The sequence below is a fragment of the Aethalodelphis obliquidens genome, unplaced genomic scaffold, assembly GCF_003676395.1.
Source record: "Aethalodelphis obliquidens isolate GAN/ISIS:26980383/991018 unplaced genomic scaffold, ASM367639v1 scaffold81, whole genome shotgun sequence".
Taxonomy (NCBI): domain Eukaryota; kingdom Metazoa; phylum Chordata; class Mammalia; order Artiodactyla; family Delphinidae; genus Aethalodelphis; species Aethalodelphis obliquidens.
In genome coordinates this window covers 5712766-5736471 of record NW_020838025.1, presented here as the reverse complement: position 1 = coordinate 5736471, position 23706 = coordinate 5712766, and the positions used below count along the sequence as shown (strand labels likewise).

The window sequence follows — 23706 nt, the reverse complement described above, 5'->3', positions numbered from 1 at the left end:
ATCAAGGTTTTCCATGGAACTATTCAATATAAAATACAGTAGAACAAAGACAATACAGGTTTTGAAGAAACAATGGGTGATCCAAAAATTATATACCAAGGCAATCTGGTATTTAAGTATTAAGGCAATAGGAGAAATATAGCCTAATGGTTAAGAGGACAGACTCTAGAGCTAGACTGTCTGAATTCAAAATCTGGCTCTGTCAATTTAACTGTGAAAACTTGGGCAGGTTTCTCAACCTGTGTCTTGAGCTTCCTCAGCTGTAACAGTGGTATAATACATACCTCATAGGACTGTTGTATTAAAAAAGTTAGCACATGCAAAGCATTTAGAATAGTGCTGGACTATGGTAAATGATATATATCTGCTGATATTATTAGTAAGAGTAGTATTATGGCAACAAATGCTTCTCAGTATTCAAGAATGCAAGGAATAGGCAATATAAAGATTGAACTTACAAATTCTAGAACCAAACTACCTGAATTTAAACACCACCTCTGTCATTCATTAGCTGTGTGACACAGTGTAAGTCACCTAACTGCTCTGTGCCTCGGATCCTTCCTCTGTAAAATGTAGGTAATCCCTGTACTGACTTAATAGGATTGTTGTGAATTAATACACATAAAGCTCTCAGATGAATGCATAACACGTAGTAAGTGCTCAATAAATGTTAGTAAATGTACTACCTATTACGGTATTTTTTAAATAACATTTTTTCTCTGAGAACAGTTTCAATAAAGTTACTCTTTTTCAACCTTTTCAAACAGAATAACATTTACCAACAGTCTAATTACTCCCTGGCACCACTTCTTACACTGAAAATGAATATTTCAGTTTAAGAAATTTCTTTTGAGTGCCAGATACCGAAGTAGAAGTTTCCTCCTACCTCACCAGCTACACCTGTCTTGTTAGAACTCTTCTCTAACTTCACTCACTCTCTTGCTGATCTTATCCAGTCTCCCGGCTAAAAGTACCATTTACACACAGGTGACTTTCAAATTTATATCAAACCAAGAGCATTCCCATGAACTCTAATCTCATATCCAACTGACTATGGGACATCTCCACTTGGAAGTCACACAGGCATCACACAATCAATGTGCCCAAAGCTGAGTTTCTCATCTTCCCTGAGAAAACTCTGCTCCTCCCTACAGACCTATTCTGCAAATGGCAATTCCATCCTTCTAGCCACTCATGTGAAAAACCTTGCAGTTATCTTTCACTCCTCTCTCTCACACCCCATACTATATCAATCAGCAAGTTCTGCTGGCTCTACCTTCAAAATGTAACAGAATCCGGGCATTTCTCACCCCCTTCATCACTACTACTGTAGTAAAAAAAAAAAAAAAACACCATCATCTCTTACTTTGATTTTTGCCACTGTTCTCCCTACTTATGCCTTGACTCTACAATGTAAATCTTAACACAGCAGCCAGTTATCCTTTAAAAATATAAGTAAAATTAAGTCACTCGTGGTTCAAAACGCTTCCTTCAAAGGTTCCCAAATCTCATGAACAGTAAAAGCCGAAGTTCTTCCAATACGCCACAATGCCTTACATAACTGCACCCACCCCCACGCCAACAGCTCTCTGACATCATCACTATTTTCCGCCTTGCCCATATTATCCAGCCACACTTGCCTCTCTGTTGCTCAAGCTCCTCAGGTATGCTCCCAACTCAGGGCCTTTACACTTGCTGTTCCCCTCTGCCAGAAATGCCCGCCAACCCCAATCTCCTTTAAATCTTTTCCCACATATCACCTTCTCAAGTGAAATCATCTTCCCTGAATACCCTATAAAAACAGCTTCAGTGCTCCCTCACCTCCTTTCTCTGCTTTACTTTTTTTCCATAAAACTTAATTTTTTAATCATCTGTTACCTCCCACTGAAATATAAGCTCCTTGAGGGTAGAGATTTTTGTCTGCTTTACTCTGCTGTATCCCAATGTGTACAACAGTGCCTGGCACACAGGCACTTAATAAATTTTGGTTGAAAGAATGAATATGAAGGAAATTTGAATCACCACTGCAAAGATTTTCAACTCTGAAATCGCTTGCTTAGAACAATCTTTCTCAATATTCCTAATTCCTATTAAACCTGCTTTGTACCTCACTGAAGTTCTTATGTTTTGAAGATTCCCCTATATTCTCAACCCTGTCCTGCCTTCACTTGTCTCCTACTCATTCTGGTTCCTTCATGCATTCACATCAAACATGCTCTTGCTTAGACTAGAATTCCTCACCTACCAATCCCCAATACCTTTAATCTACACTTCATCAGCTCCTAGTTCCAGATTTCCATGTGTGGTTGGAAAGTCGTACTGATTTAACTTTTACATAGATCCAATACCATATGGAGCCTGTCTACCACTCTAAAAACCTTACTTTTTGCAACGGCTGAAAATCCAGTCTACCTTCCTCAACTTCCCACTGCCTTATTCTGTAGATATCTTGTCTCATAGTTCACTGACTGTACTCTTGATATTATTTACCTCCAGAGTAGGCTTTATTTTTCTCCATCAATTTGTTTTATTCTCTTTTCTATCTGTAGTCTCTTCCATGTTCTCTTCCTCTCAAAGCAATTACACAAATAAAACCATCAAAAAACTGATCCAGCAGCCAACTGTCAATCCTATCTACCAGTCTTCTTCCTTTTAAAGACAAACTTCGTGAAAAATGGTCTACCCCTACAGCTGGCTACTTCTTTGCAATCCCTTTACTCCTACAATTTGGCTACATATCTCATCATTCTAGTGAAACCATTCTGGGAGTTTATACCAGTAACTTCTGAATCACCAAATTATTGTAAATAGCCTTTACTAAGTCTCTGCACTACGTGACACTACTGACCATATATTCTTTCTTGATTACAGTCTTTACTGGAATTCTGTAACAGTTTCTCTACTTTCTTCATACATCTCCCCTTGATAGAATCTCTTCCAGTGGCTCCTCTTTATTTTCCTATGTCTTTAATGTGGAACGTTCCCCAAGTTTTAGTCCTTCTCTAGATATACTTCTCTCAATGTTTTTAATCTCGCATGACACAGAACCAGGAATAGAAGCAAGCAAGGTCTTCTGACTAGCAATCCAAGACTTGCCATTTCACGTAAACTTTTTTCCTAACTTAAGGAATTACTTACCTGGTGAATTATAATATTATTTCACTCACTTCAACTATTAATTTGTTAAAAAGTAAATAGTTAAAAAAAATTATACTTCAGTGCACTTAATAAGACTTTATTGCTAACATACCTAAAAAATGCTATTCAATTAAAGTTAACAAAGAAAATAAAAACTAATTTCTAAAATGACTTTCTTTCTCCATACCTTCCAATAGTAGCTCTGCCTTCATTTTTCACAGACTGGTAAATCTTCCTCTCTTCATCTGAAAGTGTAATGTGCTGAATAAATACTTTACGTTCTGGTAACTCCAAAACAGGTTTTCCTCTAATTTTGCTTGTCTTTGTTCTTCTAAGTGTAATATTTTTAATTAGGGACTGTAAACGCCTAATCAAAATAAAAGAAATAATCACATAACTTTTTATTTCTCCATAAGTTAATTCAATGAGAACAAAAAAGAATATCTTAATCTATTACCATTCTATAACCTTAGTAAAGATTTAAAAAAAAAACACTTATTTGGGGTTTTATCTAATCTTATAATGACAGACATATTCTACAAAGAGAAAATTATAGTAACAAAATACATTTAAATTTGCCCTCAATTCATTACCTGTCACAGTTTAATCTTTTATCCTGTCCTTATTTTTCTTAAGCTCTTCTCCCCGTTTCTCTAATCACTAACCCTCTTTTTCCTTCTCAATTCTGTCAACTACACCACCCAAAGTTTGACACTCAAATTCTTAAAAAGTAGCTATTAAGCGCAAGGCATTATACTAAACATCATAAATACATAAATGAGTAAGATCTTATCTTCAAAAAATTTCTCCAGTAATATGAAAATCAAGGTACAAAAATAATTTTTATAAAGTAATGAATGCCAAAAATAAAAATTAAAACATGATGAGACAATTCAGAAGAGGGATAAATGCCTTCTAGATTCTACAGCCTTTACAATCTTCTCAATATCAGAAAAAAAACAGGAAGCAACTCTTTAAAAAAAGATTTTTTCCTAACACTGAAATATAAATACAATTTCTTAAATCAGAATTTAACTAGTTGGTTCTGAGGAATCAAGTAGACAGTACTGCAAACTAGGTTAGTGGCTTTTGAATCTTTTTCACTGTAACCCACAGTAAGAAACATATTTTACTCCATCCATCAAACATACAAAAACACATATACATATAACAGAAACAAACATTTCACAAAACAATACTGTGTGTGATGCACTCTGCTATTTTCCTAAATCTTCTACTCTATTTCATTTTCTTTAATGAACAGCTATAATGCTAGCTGCCATCTTTATGATTTCACAAAATGCTAATGAATCCTAAACCCTCTGTCTGAAAACCACTGATCCAGGCAAAAAATTTGAACATTAGCCTAGTACCTTGCAAAACGGCTATCAGCAAGTTGATATTTATGAGAAGTTGAGTTTTTATCTATCTCCACCAGAAACAACTTTCTGTCTTGTAAAACTCTTGTTACTGCCACTGTATTACCACATCATTCAGCTATCACTGTATAAAGCTATACAACAGAGGTCCCCAACCCCCAGGCCATGGACCGGTACCTGTCCGTGGCCTGTTAGGAACCAGGCTGCACAGCAGGAGGTGGGCAGCAGATGAGCGAGCAAAGCTTCATCTGTATTTACAGCCGCTCCCCATCACTCGCATTACCGCCTGAGCTCCGCCTCCTGTCAGATCAGCGGCGGCATTAGATTCTCATAGGAGCACGAACCCTACTGGGAACTGCACCTGTGAGGGGTTTAGGTTGCATGCTCCTTATGAGAATCTAATGCCTGATGATCTGAGGTGGAGCTGAGGTGGTGTTGCTAGTGCTGGGGAGTGGCTGCAAATACAGAGTATCATTAGCAGAGAGGTTTGACTGCACAGAGACCACAATAAATTGACTGCTTGCAGACTCATATCAAAACCCTATCAGCGACTGGCAAGTAAAAAGAAGCTCAGGGCTCCCACTGAGTCTGCATTATGGTGAGTTGTATAATTACTTCATTATATATTACAATGTAATAATAATAGAAATAAAGTGCACAATAAACGTAATGTGCTTGAATCATCCCGAAACCATCCCCCACCCCGCCCCCATCAGTGGAAAAACTGTCTTCCACGAACTGGTCCCTGGTGCCAAAAAGGTTGGGGACCACTGCTATACAAGATAAGTTATGAAAATTTAGTGCATATTGGATTCTCTGAGCATATAATGTTTTTCCTGTCACTACTTAATTTATTAATGGTGGTTTTGAGGGTAAGAGCAACACACAAAGACCATATAGCTCTCCCTTCACAGTTCTGACTAAAATCAGGGGAAAGGAGGGTTAACCTTTCAGTGGTAGGTAGAAATATTTGTCCCCCCAAACAAGAATCATCAGATTTTTGACAGTCAAAGACATTAAGCCGTAAACACTTTTTGGAGAGGAAAGCCAACAGTCAGGTTAAAATAGTAATGAAAGTGGCAACTGCTTCAAGCTGCGAACAATTATTTGTAGCTAATATTAATCAGTTGTCCTGAAATTACTTACCTAAGTCCACCTTCATCTCCCATTGTGACAGGACGCTGTATTGTTCTATGCCACCATTCTCTATCAAGAAATGGTTTAAGTTTTAAGAAGGAAAGAAGAGACCACAAGTCTTTTAAAGAATTCTGAATTGGAGTGCCTAAAAAGAACAGAAAACTGTTATAACTCTATAGCCAGAATACACAATCAAAATATCCACCGGCCCAATCAATGGAGACAACACTTGAAAATGGGCACTTTGTTCTAAGCGCACCCACTAACTATTAAGCTGTGAGTATAACCCTTTGTTAAACATATACACAATCTCAAAATACAGGCTGGCTCTGATTTTTAGCTCTCACTTGCCATACTAACAGAAAGACCACAGACCCCGTAAACTCAACTTTCTCCTTAACAAGAACATTTGCTTAGTTGATTTTTAAATCAGCAGCACTAGCAAGAAGAAAAAAACTAATCTGAGTTTATATTCTCGTCCCCATCTTCCAGTACAGGTTCATGAGTAGCAAACAAGCTCCATGATGGGAAGTAGAGAAATCAAGATTCTAATTGGAGGATTAAAGTGTCTAGAGTTCCAAAGTTCAAAAATAAGTATAGTGACTGTTCCATAAATGAACTATAATTCAAATGTTGCTATATCATGGGCAGCTATAAAAAAAAGTCAAAATGTTTTATTAAATGATTTCTATAATTGATTTTTGGGAGAGACTTTATATCCACTTGAAGTTTACAAAGTTACCTCGTAACGTACTTAACCATACATATTTGGGAATTCATTTTTTATCATTACCTGTCAATACCCATCTTCTTTCTGCCTCTAAATCAAGTACAGCTTTTGTCTGCTGAGCATTTGGATTTCGTATGGCATGTCCTTCATCCAGGATCACTCTTAGCCACCGTATGCTATGTAGTGGACTATCAGCTTTAGTCTGAAATAAATGTTTCATATGAATCAAAAACACAAGAAAGTAAAATAATACTTTATGTAATTTAGTAAGTAATATGAGTTATTATTCTTTAATATCATCACCTACTATGTGGTAGGTACTGCTCTAAGCACTACATATATTAAATTATTAAATGTTCACAAACTTATGAAGTATTATTATTCCTATTTTACAGATGAGAAAATTGAAGCACCAAGGTGTGATGTATGTTGCTCAAAGTACCACAGCTATGAAGTGCAGAGCTAGCATTCAAACCCAGGTAATCTAGCTCTCTGATTCTGCCTCAGATTCAAACATATGATGATATAAAGATTGTCAGTAAAAAGAATTATTTGAATATAACATAATTACTTTTATGTAAAAGTTAATTTTCTTACCTAAAGACTAAAATTTTTATAGTAAACTATTTTGGAAAACATTTTAACTTAACCAGAATTATAGGCAAACAACAATTAGAATTATAAATGAACTGGGAAACAAATTTCAGATACAAAAAAGCTTATTTTTAAATTGAGATAAACAATTATCAAATCACTATGACAGAAAACAATATTCCAGAATATCAGAAAAAGTAAGAATTCATTTGCAAATTGCTATATACACTTAATTACAATTCAGATTTTAAAATTTAAGTGTTCTAAATATAAAATATTCCTAAATTATTATCTAAAGGAAGTCAAACCTTGTTCTTTTTTTTTTTTTTTTGCAGAATATTCAAAAACAATTTCCTCTTGGGGGGACTAGAAAGGCAGAGCTGCAGCATCACCCTCCAAAAGGCGACCCCCAGTGCCAGCCCTCCACACCAGTACAGGAGGGGCAGGCAGCCCCACACCCCAGCAGATGAAGTCCCTGGGCTCAGCTGTTGGGCTGTGAGGACAGCCTGATGCTCAAGTTTCCCCATCTGTACAGTATGGTAAATCTGTGCACATAGTGTGGTAAATGCCGCACCTGAAGAAACCTGTGAAACTCCTGATTCAGAGATCCTTAATTTGGGGCTAGAACCCATGGATGGGATTTAGGGCACTCCTACCAGTTCCTGAAATTATATACAAAATTATGTGGATATGTATGCACATGAATGCTTCTGGAAAAAGGGTCTAGAGCAGCACTGTCGAATAGGAATGTCATGCAAGCCATGTATGTCATATTAAATTTTCCAGCAGCTACACTTTAAAAAGTAACAAGATATAGGTAAAATAAATTTTAATAAAATATTTTATTAAAAAAAATTTCCTATTTACTTCCTATATATTAAGGGAAGAGTATGAAGCCTGATTTTTAGAACACTTTAGAAACCTGAAGCAATTACTTAAATTCAACTTCTGAAAATCTCTGAGTATCAACATACTTACTCCATAGTCATGAGTTAAAATATTATATGTAGTCAAAACAATATCCTGTTTCGAAAGCAAGGCTGGGTCTCTAACACGATCAGGACCATAATAAACATAAAAATTCAAGTGCACATCTGATTTTATATGTTGTCCAAACTGGTCCTAAAAGAAAATTAGAAATATTTTAATAAGAAGTAGGTTAGTGTCAGGTTCAATATGTGTATAAAATGTACTGTTTTGGCAGTAGTGTCACAAATCAAACTACTAAAGTTGCATAAAAACAAGTTTCATGCAATCTAAACTAAAACAACAACAATGATAATAACAATACTAGTTATTTTATTGCCAGGGAAACTGACATATATACAGTAATAATACATTATATAAATTTTGCCTGTCCCTACCAGTGGGCAGCTCCTTCATTTTTAGAAGGAAAAAACAACCAAGCTTTTTTAAAACAGTAAGTTTTTTTTAATTTAGTATTTTACAAAAAGGGTCTTTAATGCTTCCATTTAGTGACTTAATATTATCAAAATTAAACTGAAAGAACAGTAGGCAATATTTTCAAGAATGTAGGTAGAGATTCAAGCACAGTATCTACTTTCAGTCATTTATTATAGGCCTACTGTTTGCCAGGTATCAACCAGAAAGGTGGTGCAGCTAAAGAGAAAAACAAGACCTGGTCCCTGTCCTCCTTGACAACATGATCAGTTTTAAAAACTTGAGAATTTTTTGTCTGCTTTGGTTTTTTTAACTCAAGAAAACAGTAGATCTGGGAGATTCTGAGCAGGAAAAAAAAAAAAGATTAGAAAGAGACAGAAGGTACTAAGGAGACACCGCTGGGAAACTATTAGATGAAAAATGAAAAAGATGATGAAGACCTATACCAGACTGGCAAAAGTAAGAACAGAATGGAAAGGACTGGTGTGAAAGACAGTGACTGATGGGACTTGAGAACTAATTAAATATGGGATGTGAAGAAAAGGGAGAAGACAAAAGAAGACTCTGATACTTAACTACTAGAACTGTGTGATAAAGATACAGAGAAGTTTAAAAAAAGAAGGGAGGGCTTCCCTGGTGGCACAGTGGTTGAGAGTCTGCCTGCCAATGCAGGGGACACGGGTTCGAGCCCTGGTCTGGGAAGATCCCACATGCCGCGGAGCAACTAGCCCCGTGAACCACAATTACTGAGCCTGCGCGTCTGGAGCCCGTGCTCCACAGCAACAGAGGCCGCGATAGTGAGAGGCCCGCGCACCGTGATGAGGAGTGGCCCCCGCCTGCCGCAACTAGAGAAAGCCCTTGCACAGAAACGAAGACCCGACACAGCCATAAATAAATAAATAAATAAAAATTTTAAAAAAAAAAGGGAAAGCAGGCATAAAGATGAGAAAGAGATAATGAGTATTATTATTTTAGACATTTAAAATTTTTGGTCACCATAGAATATCTGACTAGAGAAATATACTCCAAAAATTTAAATACTGGCCTGTAATGCAGGTGTAGATACAGACTTTAAAGTTATCAGTAGACCGTACATGAAGCTACAGGAATGAATAAGATTTTCTAAGGAGAACAAATACAATGAGGAAACGAGGTTAGGGGAAGAGCCTGCAGAGAGCAATACTTAAAGAGCACAGCTTATGCTTCATTGGGAGATAAGACATGATGTCTGAGATATGATTTTAAATATTCCAGCAAAGAAAAAAATAAAGCAAATGTGGTAAACTTTTGATTCCTGAATCTAGATGACTAATGGAGATCTCATTACAAATTTTCATAATACAAAAAAAAAAAAGCTTTAAGTGAAAAAAAGGCAGACTACATAGGAAGCATGGAAGGAAGAGGTAGAGAAAAACAGTGGTCAGAAAATTGGGATAGCAAACAAACTCTTGGGCAGGGGACCAAAGAATATCAAAGTTTCAAGAATGAATACAAGACCAATTTTTTTTTTTTTTTTTTGCGATATGCAGGCCTCTCACTGTTGTGGCCTCTCCCGTTGTGGAGCACAGGCCCCGGACGCGCAGGCTCAGCGGCCATGGCTCATGGGGCCAGCCGCTCTGTGGCATGTGGCATCTTCCTGGACTGGGGCACGAACCCATGTCCCCTACATCGGCAGGCGGACTCTCAACCACTGCACCACCAGGGAAGCCCCAAGATCAATTTTTTAATTTGTAGTTTATGTTCATTCCCTCTCTTTACCAAAAGAATTGAAGATTTACAAAATAACACATAACAAAAAGTAATAAAAGGGAAACAAAGTCAGGGCAGAGGAAAAGAAAAAGGGAACTCACTGGACATGGCAACAATGAAGTCTTTGAAGCCCTTCAAAAAGAGTTTCTATGGAGGGTGGGAGCAAAAACCAGACTTACTGTGGGCTAAAGAGAGAATGAAATCTGAAACAGTTAAGGCAAAAATACAGAAAAGAGGATAAAACATAAAAGAGTAAAGGTGAAAATGCAGAGAATCTTATCAAGAAATCTGGTGGAAAACGAAAGGAGAAAGAGTACAGTAAGAGGAAACTGAATCAACGGGTTACCTTGAAATGAAACAGAGTATCTGTGGAAAGATCAGACTTGACATAAAAGAAAATTAACTCTTTTGGAGGAAGAGAATTATAGTACTGAGTTTCTAGTCACTGTGCTAGGTTGCGTGTGTGTGAGTGTGTCTGTGAGAATGAAACAGGTGTTATTATTTAATTTTCCATTGGGAGGATAAATAATCTGTCTGAATATCCAGAAAAATTATGTGGTGTAAGTGGGATTGGTATCTTCCTCCTTTAACTGGATTCTTTCCCATGTTTGAAGACAAAGAAGGGAAGATAAGGTACTTCTAGCTTGTTTATTACAGTGCTAGGTTATGTTACCGGGGGCTTGGAAGAGAGCAGCTTGTCAAGAGATTGCAAAATTCTGATTCTTATCCCTATATGCTCAACCATCACTCATTCCTTTCAAAGTCAGTTTTTCCATAACCTCAGTAGGCATGATTTTGCCAAGGTTTCCTTTCTTAAGTTTATATACTAAACTTTTGGGTTTTTTCCAAATATAAAATTATAATGACATACTAATTGCCGATTTTAAAAATACATATCCATGGCCCCAAGCAGTTAAAAAGTCACTGTTCTTTTGTTTATACCTCCATTAATACTTGTAAACCTCACCCTGAAACTGCTATTCAAGTACCCATGTACTGTCTTTCCAGCAATGGACCACACATCAAAAGAAATAGCATAGCTTTGTTGGAATAAAAAAAAAAAAGAGCAAGAGACAACTAAAACTCATCCTGGTCCTAAGAGGAAAAATGACACTAATGAGAAGACAGTGTAATTAAAAAAAATAATAAACACACCAAAAACTTATAATAAAAAGATAAGAGCCAAAGAAGGCAAAGCTACATAAAAGTCAAGAAGATATGAAAGAGGTCACAGAATTTGACAATTAGACAATAACTACTAATTTTTTCCAAGGAAATTTAGAGAACTGGTGGCAGAAGCCAAGTTACAATGAGCTAAGGAGTTAGTAAATAAAAGCATAAAGTGGAAATTAAACCCCAAGAGTTAAGACAGTGAATGCAAGAAGAGTAGCAACTTAAAGGTGAGACATAATCAAGAGAAAGTATTTAAAAATGTAAAAGATCTGACTATGTTTCATGAAAGAGCCAGTGAAGAGAGACTGAATAACCAGGCAAGGGGAAAAATAACACACAAAATGAAAAGGCAGAAAGAGATGGAATCTAATGTATAGACTATGGTATCGCTCTTACAAAGAGTAGGACCTCTTCCACCTCTGAGATTAGAGGAGGAAAGGCCAGGAGAGATGCAGATAACCTTGGAGATGGCAAGAATGGAAGTTCACATCCAGTGGTCTTTTTGTTCACAATGCTTCCAACAGAGTCATTATTTCATTATCACATGCAGCTTGAAGCTCAAACTGGAAAGGAAATAGAACCAAGCTGCTCCTACACGTAACACATAAAGAGGTTCCATTCCAATGCAATGTTTTAGAACAGAAAAGCAATCTGGAAGAAGAAGGAAAAAAAAAAAAAAGACGTAGCCTTAAAAGCATAGGCTCTAGAGTCACAATGTTGGAAACTATATCCCAGCTCCATCAATTATTGGCTGGATGACCTTAGGCAAGTTAATTTCTCTGTGTTTCAATTCGGTCACCTGGAAAATGAGAATAATAGTTGTGAAGATTAAATGAGAAAATCTATGAAAAGAGCTTAGGAAAAAACTGAGCACATAGGAGCTCACTAAATGTTATAAGCTGTTATAAAAACAAAAGTTATCATTAGTGGTGTTCTTAAAAAAGAGGTTCCAACAGTTCATAAATAAGGTGTGGTCTTAAATTATACACTCTGGGGGACAGAAATGGAAGAGGAAGAAGTACAAGCCAAATCTTATGACAGCAACTGACAATGTTTCTTTCTCTACTATAAATTTTCAAAGAAAAATAACTTCAATTCAGCAAATATAATTCCAATTCACTTAACAGTTACTTCAATTTAAATATAAAGTGCTGACCAAGCATATTTCTTGCAATGAAAGACTCTTTTTATAGTGTCAGACAAATATAAATTACATGTTTTTAAAGGGCTGTGAAGACTTACAATCCAGTTGCTTAACACAGAAAGTGGACAGATGATCAGTGTTGTTCTTGGTCTCTCTTCAGTATCAGTTTTCTTTGAACTCTCCACTGCAGATGCTCCTGAAAGAAGATACATACTTCAGCTGTTTTTTTTTTCCTCAAACATACACAAAGTCAATGAAGATATGACAAAAATGTGCCTCTATGAAGAGAAATTAGGAAGAATTAAAATGAAGGACTTCTGGGCTTCCCTGGTGGTGCAGTGGTTGAGAGTCTGCCTGCCGATGCCGGGGACACAGGTTCGTGCCCCGGTCCGGGAGGATCCCGTGTGCCACGGAGCAGCTGGGCCCGTGAGCCACGGCCGCTGGGCCTGCGCGTCCGGAGCCTGTGCTCCGCAGCGGGAGAGGCCACAACAGTGAGAGGCCCGTGTACCGCAAAAAAAAAAAAGAAAAGAAAAAGTATAGTACTGGCACAAAAACATACACATAGATCAATGGAACAGGACAGAAAGCCCAGAAATAAACCCACACACTTATGATCAATTAATCTACAATAAAAAAAAAGGCAAGAATATACAATGGAGAAAAGACAATCTCTTCAATAAGTGGTGCTGGGAAAACTGGACAGCTACATGTTCAAGAATGCAAAAGTAAAACATTCTCTAACACCAAATACAAAAATAAACTCAAAATAGACTGAAGACTTAAATGTAAGACCAGATACTATGAAACGCCTAGAGGAAAACAGGCATAACACTCTTTGACATAAATCACAGCAGTGTTTTTTGGATCCATCTCCTAAAGTAAAGGAAATAAAAGCAAAAATAAACAAATGGGACCTAATTAAACTTAAAAGCTTTTGCACAGCAAAGGAAACCATCAACAAAACAAAAAGACAACCTACTAAATGGGAGAATATATTTGCAAATGATATGATAATGGACTAATATCCAACATACATAAACAGCTCATACAACTCAATATCAAAAACACAAACAACTCGATTAAAAAATGGGCAGAAGACCTGAATAGACATTTTTCCAAAAAGGAAATGTAGATGGCCACAGGCACATGAAAACATGCTCAACATCGGTAATCATCAGGGAAATGCAAATCACAACAGCGAGATATCACCTCACACTTGTCAGACTGGCTATCATCAAAAAGAACACAAATAACAAATGTTGGTGAGGATGTAGAGAAAAGGGAACCCTCATATACTGTTGGTGAGAATGTAAATTGGTGCAGCCACTGTGGAAAACAGTATGGAAGTTTCTCAAAAAACTAAAAATAGAACTACCATATGACCCAGCAATTCCACTCTTGGGTATATATCCAGAAAAGATAAAAGCACTAATTCTAAGAAATACATGCAGCCCGAACGTTCACGGCAGCATTATTTACAACTGCCAAGATATGGAAGCAACCTAAGTGTCCATCAGCAGATGAAATGGATAAAGAAGATTTAGCATATACATACAATGGAATATTGACCTGTTAAAAAGAATGAAATTTTGGGAATTCCCTGACGGTCCAGTGGTTAGGACTTAGCGCTTTAACTGCTGTGGCCCAGGTTCAACCCCTGATTGGGGAACTATGATCCCACAAGACAAGTGGTGTGGCCAAAAAAAATTTTTTTAAATAAATAAAACAACTGTTTTCACACACACACAAAAAAGAACAAAATTTTGCCATCTGCAGCATCATGAATGGACTTGGAAGGCATTAGGCTAAGTGAAATAAGTCAGACAGAGAAGACAAATACTGTATATGATATCACTTATATGTGGAATCTAAAAAATACAACAAACTAGTGAATATAAAAAACAAGAAGCAAACTCACAGATGTAGAGAACTAGTGGTTACCAGTAGGGAGAAGGAATAGGGAAGGGGCAGTATAGGAGTAGGGGAGTAAGAGGTACAAACTATTAGGTATAAGATAAGCTACAAGGATATACTGTACAACATGAGGAATATAGCCAATATTTTATAATAACTGTAAGTGGAGTATTACCTTTAAAACTGTGAATCACTATATTGTACACCTATAACAGGTAATATTATACAGCAACTATACTTCAATTAAAAAATTTTTTTAAATTTTAATTATGTGTTTACTTGTTTATTTTATATTCCCCCCCCGAACATTAGACATAAGCTCTGTGAAAACAGGCTTTTGTCTGCTGTATCTCCAACACGTAAAACAGAGGATACTAAGGTGCAACGATATAATAACTTGTCCCAGATCACCTTAACCACAGTTCAATCTCTTTCTATTTCAAATATTCAGACTCTTAAGCACTGTCATTTCCCTATGAATTACAAAACAAAGTAATAATAAAGATCACTTACATTTTTAATTGAAAAGCATATTCTTCTCATACCAAAAATAAATCTCTATAATAATTCTAATTAATCCAAATTAAATTAAGTTTTAAAGCAGCCATAAATTGCTCTGTGCCTTTATTAGAAAAAATATCTATGCTACTCAGATGAGTAAGGGACCTATTCCCATCGTATTTTTTGACCTAACTAAAACAAACAGAATAGGAAAATACATCAAAGTGCACTTTTAAAAATGAGACTTTTTTCTTTTCTCTACTTTCTTAACTTCTTGTAATACGGTTTTATAACTTTTGTCATTTAAAATTTCTTTCTTTGAAAAACAGAAAAAACAAACCAAACAAAAGGTAAAAACCCAGCAGATTTACTTACTCTTTTTCAACATTTTCTTTTTGGTTGCAGGGGTAGATGAAGTAAGTGCACATGCAAACTCTGCATCTTCTTTAACCTTAGATGATCCTGCTGAAGTGAAAACCACAGAATCATTAAGATATTTGAAAACCAATTCTCTCCTGTACTCAAGTACAGGTACTTTCTAAGGATAGGAAATATAATACCACTTCCACACTTTCTTAAGCGCTTATATTACTAAATAAAAATAAAATAATTTCTAGTAACCAAAATTGCCTCTTTTGACACTATCTTTCCAGCTCAAAGAAGAAATGTAGTCATTCATGATTCACTGTTGCTTCTCTTGAGGAAAGATGTGAAAGTAGAAGCAGCCATATGCAAAGTGATTCAGCTCCCAGGTGGAAGGAGAATGTTTTCAATGAAACAGGTGTTTCACTTTTAATGAAGATGCTGCCAAATTTTCAGATCAGTCAATGATGATGAGTTATCTTCCAAGTGCAATACAATTTCTTAACTTATTAGGAATACAACACGATCAGATTAAGAGAAAAACAAAGTAAACCGTATGTTTTAAAGATACAGGAAAAAGTAAAGATACTCACTGAATATTTGTAAATCTGTATAATGCTAAGTAACGGTAATAGTAGTACTATACTGACAAGGCAGTCTCAGCCTACTTTTGTAACTACAATTTATACATATACAAAAAAGGTTTTATTGAAGTCATTTTATTAGTAGAGAGTACTTTGTTTTGTCTAAAGCTGGTTTAAATATATTCTCTTAAATTTTAATTTGAAACTGTTCTTTCAATTTGCTTCATTCATTTAACACCCTTGATAAGCATAAATAGTTCAAATGTAAAAAGCAGTCAAGTTTATGACCTATTACTAAAGAATTCCAAGCCAGACAGATACAAATCAGTGAGGTTTTACTTTAATAATCTTTAAGTGTAGATTAGGGATACTGAGAAAAGGACTTTCCTGGTGGCACAGTGGTTAAGACTCCATGCTCCCAATGCAGGGGGCCCGGGTTCCATCCCTGCTTAAGGAACTACATCCCACATGCATGCCGCATCTAAGGAGCCCTCCTGCCACAACTAAGACCCAGCACAACCAAATAAATACATAAATATTTTTTTAAAAAGGGGATATTGAGATATACATACCTTTTTCTCTGATTTTAGTCTCTGACTGTGTATTTTTCAGTTTGCCTAAAACCAAAACCAAATATAACGTTGGTCACACTAGGAAATTAAAACACAGGACACATTATCAAATCAAACTCATTTCCTATTACCTTTCATTTTCTGTGGCAATTCATTTGTTTCACTTTCCTCTGAATCGCTGCTTTCAGTGTACTGTACCGCAGTTTTTCTCCTAAAATTAAGTATACACAAATTTTTTATCAATCCAAAACAAAACGGGATATAAAAACTTATGTTTAATAAATGTAATACAAATGTTTTTTGTCTTGCCCCAGTTTATTTTCTGAAAAAATATCAAGGGAAAAAAATTTTTATTTGACAAATGAAAGTCAAATTTGCTGAAAGCATTTTGCTTTCGTAGCCAGAAGCATTCACTATACAAAATGCAGTATCACTATCGTTAAAATAAGTTTGAGAAAGTAAACCATTCTAAGATAGTAATCCCTTCAACACTTTGTTCAGTATTTGGTAATTCAATTCAAACACTTACATTAAAACTAGAACAAAAAAGAAGTGACTCTGATTATCAAAGATAACCCTCCAATATAATGATATAGGCAGCTAAGGGGCAAAAATATAATTCTTTCACAGTGAAAATTTTTATAAATTCTGTGTAGAATTTATACAATATGTACAATATGGTGGTTAAGTGCCTAAGAACAATGGACTCTGGAGAGAGACTGCTTAGATTCAAATGTCCATTCCACCATGTATTTGCTATGTGACTTTAGGCAAGCCACCTAATATTCTTCTAAGCTTCAGTTCCCTCACTTGGAAAACAGGAATAAAGATACAATCCACTTTGTAGGATAAAATGTGTTACCACATGCAAAGCCTCTAAAATAGTGCTTGTTGCACAGTAAGTATATATGTATTAGTTATAGTATGTGTGTTGGTGGTTGTTTTTCCCATGTCATCATTATTTCCACACCCTTTAATCTGATCTGGGCTATCTAACAGTGCCCTGTTACCAACGCTCATGGTCAGTTCAGAGTTATAAGATTTGATATCTAGATGAGAGGGAAACTCATGAGTCCTGGTTTTGTGCTCAGTTCAGACAGGTACTAAAGATAGAGAACAATTAACAAAGCCCCAGTTTTGAAATCTCTATTGGTGGAATAGCTAAGAGGGACTCAGATTTGAGGTCATGCCTGCAGATATTGATGGTGGACAATAAAACATAAAACCCAAGTATTTAGATCTACCTCAGAGAGTAAATAAAATTTATAAAGTTAACAGATTCAAATGGAGAGCAGAGGGGCATTATGTGTTTTATTCAAATTCTCCCTCCAGTCTACATTAATATAATACTCTCCATGAATAACTTTATCATGTCTTATTTCCACTAAAGGTAAAGTGAGAAAGAACTCAGATGAGCAAAGAATGCTTTTGTCAAACCATCCGACACATATACATCAGTTCTCAACTCCTCAAATTCATAAAGAAAATTCTTCTGAAGTCTTAACAAAAGCGAAACACCCAAGAGCTAGATCTCAGTTCCTATGTGAAAGAAATAGGAAAATAGTAGAAAGACAAGTGATTATTAAAAATTACCAATTCAGCTCTTTTATATATTAATATTTTTTTTCACCTATAAAATGAGAACGGTCTACCTGCCTAAGTCACAGTGACTTTAGCAGTTTCAAATTAAAGAATGTATTTGAAAGAACTTTGCAACTGAGATAATGGTCATAGCTCTCTCCCATATGTAAGAAAACGGAGAAAGAGTTTAAACATATTACATAAAATTAAACCATAACAGAGTTTACCTTTTGGGGCGGGAGCTAGAGAATTCTGACTTGGGATATTTATTCTTTCCCTTGTCATCTGAAATACTGGGTTCTCCACTACATCTAGATCCTTCCATTTCAAAAAAAAGGACAAATATACAGAGTATTAGTAAATTGTCTTAGACTAGCAGTATCCTTCTTAAAACCTTGGTTTTCCAACTCAATAGCTCAACTTTCTTAATATCGTCATTCCTATTCTTTCAATCAGCCAGCTGTACTCTCTACAGTTTCCTAATCTAGTATTTTCTCACTGAAAAGTACCTTCAATTTTTTTGTGCCCAGTCTTTCCCCTGTAGTCATCTAGCCAATCCCTACACTGGCTGAATTTCCTGCTATACCAAGGCAGCTAAGAGCTGCTGGAAAAAAAAAAAAAAAGAACAATAAACAGTTGGTATTAGGGTTAGGGTCACCTTGTATCACTTAGCAACTCTTTTACCTATCACATGTTCTCCCTACCCACTCACCTGGATGATCTATACTACACTGGATCCTCTGCCTAGATTTTAAACTCCTTTTACTCCCAGATGACCTACTTCACTTTACAAAAAAAATCAGATGTCATCTTCTATAAATTATCAATTTTCCTACCTTTTTATTCCCTCAATTATCTATATTTTTCCTCAACCTTACTTCCTTTCCTTCTCATGCTAACTCATGTACCTATTTTCTTGATCTCATTTCCTCCCACAGGCCACCAAATTATTCTCTCCATTGTATACAAAATCTTTTCCTATCCATGGATTTCCTTCTTAAACCACACCCCCCAAAAGCCCTCAATTCTGCCTCTCTCTCCAACTATTTTTCTCCTATCTGAAACACAGCAAAATTCATAACAGCACACAGTTGTTATTAATAATTCTTCATCTACTAGTCTTATTTTTAAATATTTTCAGTCTTGCTCTAAGCAATCTTAAGAAATTAATTTTATGAAAGTCACCGACTGCTAAATCCAGCCACGTAACTGTTAAATCCACAGATCCCTTCTCATTTCTCCTCTGCCTAATTTGGCTCTAACCTATCTTTCTATTTTTATCTGCTGTTTATTCATACACATTCTTCTGTTATTCATTTACATTATAAATACCATAAACTACTCTGAGGTCCCAGAGCAATATACTCTGTGTTTTGTCTTGCTTTTAACCGCCCTTTCATGGGTTTTTTTTCCTCAACCAAAACTGCTTTTCCTCCTCTAATGTGCTACCAAGTCAATTCCATCATCGCATCGCTTCCTTGATGAAATTCTTCCTACCAGTCCTCATGAGATTCTTTAGAAAAAGAGATCTGAAATTTTTGTATAGTACTAAGCCAAAGCTGGAATTACGTCATTAAATTGGAAAAATCTAAATCAAACATGGGGTCATGTTCAAAATTAAAGTTTACCTTTGATTAGTCCATCTGCCTTTTCACTGGTATTGTTCCCTCCAAGTTTCATAGATTCATCGTAAACATTACATTCCTGGATGAAAAGGCATATTTCTTACATAGTACTGCCGTCAGTTTTAAGTAAACTTAAAAATGCATCCTATTTTATATTGCTTTACTTTACATAATAAAGACTACGTAAATTGCTACCCTATTCTGGAGCAGTGGAAGGAGCTGCATTAAGGAGAAAAATGTACAAATTGATGAAAAATTTTTTTCACAGGTATCTCAAAAAAGAAAACTAGTCTGTCTTAACCTTTTCAAAAGGAATACAAAAAGCAAACCTCAATTATAAATGGCATATTAGTTACTGTGAGAAACATTCACAAAATGGGATTTACTTTAGAATTAGAAGGAATTCTAGGACTACAAACTTTCAAACCAAGAGTCCCTAATAGATCTTTAATGAGGCTGCCATTGACATCCTTTTTTTCTGGAATTCCCAGAATGGGTAGATGAAATAGTCAGGTTTCAGAATGCCTCCTCCCTTACTCTATCAGGGATTTTCCCTGCCAACTCTGACCTTGTCCTTTTCCCTTCATGTGTTCTCCTTTGTTTCAAAGTGCAACTATGTGTACATGAGCACAAGAACTTCTATAAAAGTAAAATTTTATACTTCTCTGTGAAATATTTTCAACTGAGTCTAGTAGGGCAGGGTTCCTCTAATCTTACTTTTAATTCTAGACTTGATTCTGTAGGTAGGAATGACAAATAAAATTGGGTTTAATTAAATTAATTCTTCCAGTGTAAAAAGAAAGGTAGGGGCTTCCCTGACAGCCCAGTGGTTAAGGATCTGCCTGCCAATGGAGGGGACATGGGTTCGAGCCCTGGTCCAGGAAGACCCTACATGCCGGGGAGCAACTAAGCCCATGCGCCACAGCTACTGAAGCCTGTGTGCCTAGAGCCCGTGCTCCACAACAAGAGAAGCCACCGCAATGAGAAACCCACACGCCGCAAGGAAGAGTAGCCCCCGCTCGCCGCAACTAGAGCAAGCCCGTGCGCAGCAATGAAAACCCAAAGCAGCCAAAAATTAATAAATAAATAAATTTACAAAAAATAAAAAGAAAGGTAGGTCATATTGTGAAAGGTAGGTCATATTTTGAATCAAAACCTCAGAGTGGTGTTCAGGATTGGTTAGCAGGAGTACAATGTAATTTTTGCCTAGAATTAGGGCCAATAAAGGATATTTTATTTTAGTTTTTTAAAAAATAGAAATTTAAACATCTTACAAAATCTCATTAGAGTTTATGTTTTACTTAAAATGTGGTTGAAAAGAAAATCCATCCCCTTCGAATGGTATGAGTCTAAATAAATTTAAAATCCAAGATGTACCATTTTTAGAGATATGTAACTAGAAGTTATTTAGATAATTAACTTTTTAAAGCATTAGCTTCAAGAAACTGATGTTAAAAATGCCTTTCATGGCTTCCCTGGTGGCTCAGTGGTTAAGAATCTGCCTGCCAATGCAGGGGACATGGTTCGAGCCCTGTTCCGGGAAGATCCACCATGCTGTGGAGCAACTAATCCCATGCACCAGAACTACTGAGCCTGCGCTCTAGAGCCCGCGAGCCACAACTACTGAAACCCGTGCGCCTAGAACCCGTGCTCCGCAACAAGAGAAGCCACTGCAATGAGAAGCCCGTACACTGCAACGAAGAGTAATCCCCTGCTCGGCGCAACTAAAGAAAGCCCGCACGCAGCAACGAAGACCCAACGCAGCCAAAAACAAATAAATAAATTTATTTTTTAAAAAAAAGGTTTGTCACTTAAAAAAAATATGCCTTTCATCATTCTCCCCAGTCTTCAATAATCAGTACAATCATTTATATTATATTAAATAGTATGCAAAAAGTAATTCTAAAGTTTATCTACAAATAAAGGATGTCCTTTACATTATTCATTTCATATTAAATGACTCTTAGTAAGCCTTTTCTTCATAGAGTTCAAAGATATAAAGTCCAACCTATCAAATCATACTATGCTCCAATCTCATGAAATTTAATAACACTTCACCCTGTAAGCTTGGAATATCCAAATCCATCTGAAATAATGAAATTTCTGTTGCAATAAATGCTTAGCTGGAAATCACATTTTCAGCCTCAATTTCAACTAATATAGCAAACTAAATATCCTAAAACCTTCCTACTACATGTTAAATGCATGGCTGATCTTGGAGAAAAAGGGAAAGCCTTATTGATAATAATTTTTTAATTGGTAACTGACAATGAAGCTGTAAGTAGTCTTAGGTGCTATTCTTCAGTTTTAATAACTAAATGTAGAAAGGACAGACGTGGAAAGCACTGGACTATTCAGGGTAGGGAACTGAATCTTAGACATTAACAACAGAGTTAAACTCCCACTAAAAGTACGAAGAAGGAAATGCAACTAAGCGCAGAAATTAATAAAATAGAATCTTAATAAACAGTTGTAGGAAAGTGATATGCAGCATCTTTGAAAAGTAAAAAATAAGAAGAACAGTAGAGAAAAGTCCAAAAAAGAGATATTTTGCATACACCTTGCACCTAGTTACTTCCTACTTTAAGTTCTTTGGATTTTCAGCTGAGAATGAAGAACAACCATTTCATTCTTATAACATTTATTTTCCCTACAAAACTAATTCATTATTAATTCTTAGAAACTGAATATACATGTATTATGTGTATATATGCTATATATAAAAATATACACAAATTAAGCATCAGGAATAGTCACCCATTCTCTCATCATTAGGACATAATTATCACTATTAACATTTTGGCACACACAGTATGTGTGACTACACTTAGACGTATATAAATATGTATTTACAAAATGAAGACTCAAACTCTATACACAGAGGTGTACCTGGCCTTTTAACTAAAAAAGATCATGGAAGTATTCTTCAAAAATAGGACTTTGTAGTTGCATAATATTAAATTTTATGGTTGTATCATAATTTAACTGTTAACTTATTGACAGGTATTTCTTTTCTGCCTTTAAAATAATGCTGGGGAAATAGACTTGTATTTTTCTCTTTGGAAAAAATGCATTTCTGATAACTTCTTTAGTTTCTTTGAAATGGCATTGCTGAATCAAAGATTATAAACACTTTTAAGGCTTTTGATACACATTACCAAATTGCCTTCAAGAATGTAGCATAAACTTTCACTCTTACCAGCAACACACGAGAAAGGCCATTCATCATATCTCTAAAAACCAGATATTATCAATTTTCTGGCAATAATTTTTTTAATGACAAAATTAAAAGGTTTTACAATAAACCAGAGACTTTCGAAAAAACACACTAATACTTCACCTTCTTCAGCTGATTTTTCTTAATTCTTTCAATAGGAAGAGATTTGCCATCATGGAAGTTGGTAAGAATCACTGCAATGGCTGTCAGAGTTTTGCCCTTTAAAATGTTTTACAAAGAAAAATGGTCAGATTCTGAAACCCAGTTGACCAGACAACATTCCGAAACTAATATTTAAATCTAGTAAGAAAATATCAAACAGGATTCAGGGCCAGAGAAGTATGCTAATTATTATACTAAATAATATACATATTAGTGAAGTTATTTCATTTATTAAGTTAGTAAATGCTTTACCATGGCATATTACTAGGAGTATTAAATAATTTACTGTGTAAAATACTGTAAGCATCATTGAGAAATGTCATTTTATTTTTTTAATCCTTTTTTAATTGAGGTATAATTTTCATACAATGAAATTCACAGACTTAAAGTGTATGGTTTGAGAGGTTTGACAACTGTATACACTGGTGTAACCACCACACAATTAAGATACAGAAAAATTTTATCACCTAGAAGTTGCCCTGTATTCCTCTGCAGTCCATCTCCCCACCTCTGTACCAGACAACAGCTGATTTGTCTCTATCACTATATATTAATTTTGCCTGCCTTTGAACTTGATATAAATGGAATTACTCAATGTACTCTTTGTTTAGTTTCTTCTGCTCAATACAATTTTAGGCCCAGACCTGATTCAGAACATGTGGTGACATGAGCTGGTATAAGTTGTTCCTTAAGAAGAATGGAGTAATATAGAGAAATGCTTATTAGCAATTCATTGTGTTTT

At 35.6% G+C, this 23706-nt stretch overlaps 1 protein-coding gene across 4 annotated transcripts in view; it reads right to left on the bottom strand.

Moving 5' to 3' along the window:
* Positions 1-23706, bottom strand: part of HLTF (helicase like transcription factor) — a 60309-nt gene that overhangs the window by 13300 nt on the left and 23303 nt on the right. For 2 of the 4 annotated variants that reach the window (XM_027092754.1, XM_027092756.1), the window contains exons 8-18: positions 22926-23021; positions 19589-19664; positions 18188-18278; positions 16511-16590; positions 16380-16424; positions 15236-15325; positions 12544-12641; positions 7957-8100; positions 6448-6586; positions 5664-5799; positions 3326-3505 (exon numbers count right to left, since the gene is read on the bottom strand). In XM_027092754.1, coding sequence (XP_026948555.1) covers positions 3326-3505; positions 5664-5799; positions 6448-6586; positions 7957-8100; positions 12544-12641; positions 15236-15325; positions 16380-16424; positions 16511-16590; positions 18188-18278; positions 19589-19664; positions 22926-23021 — 1175 coding nt within the window. The remainder of the gene's footprint in view (positions 1-3325; positions 3506-5663; positions 5800-6447; positions 6587-7956; positions 8101-12543; positions 12642-15235; positions 15326-16379; positions 16425-16510; positions 16591-18187; positions 18279-19588; positions 19665-22925; positions 23022-23706) is intronic. The other 2 variants (XM_027092755.1, XM_027092758.1) reach the window with 1 other exon arrangement.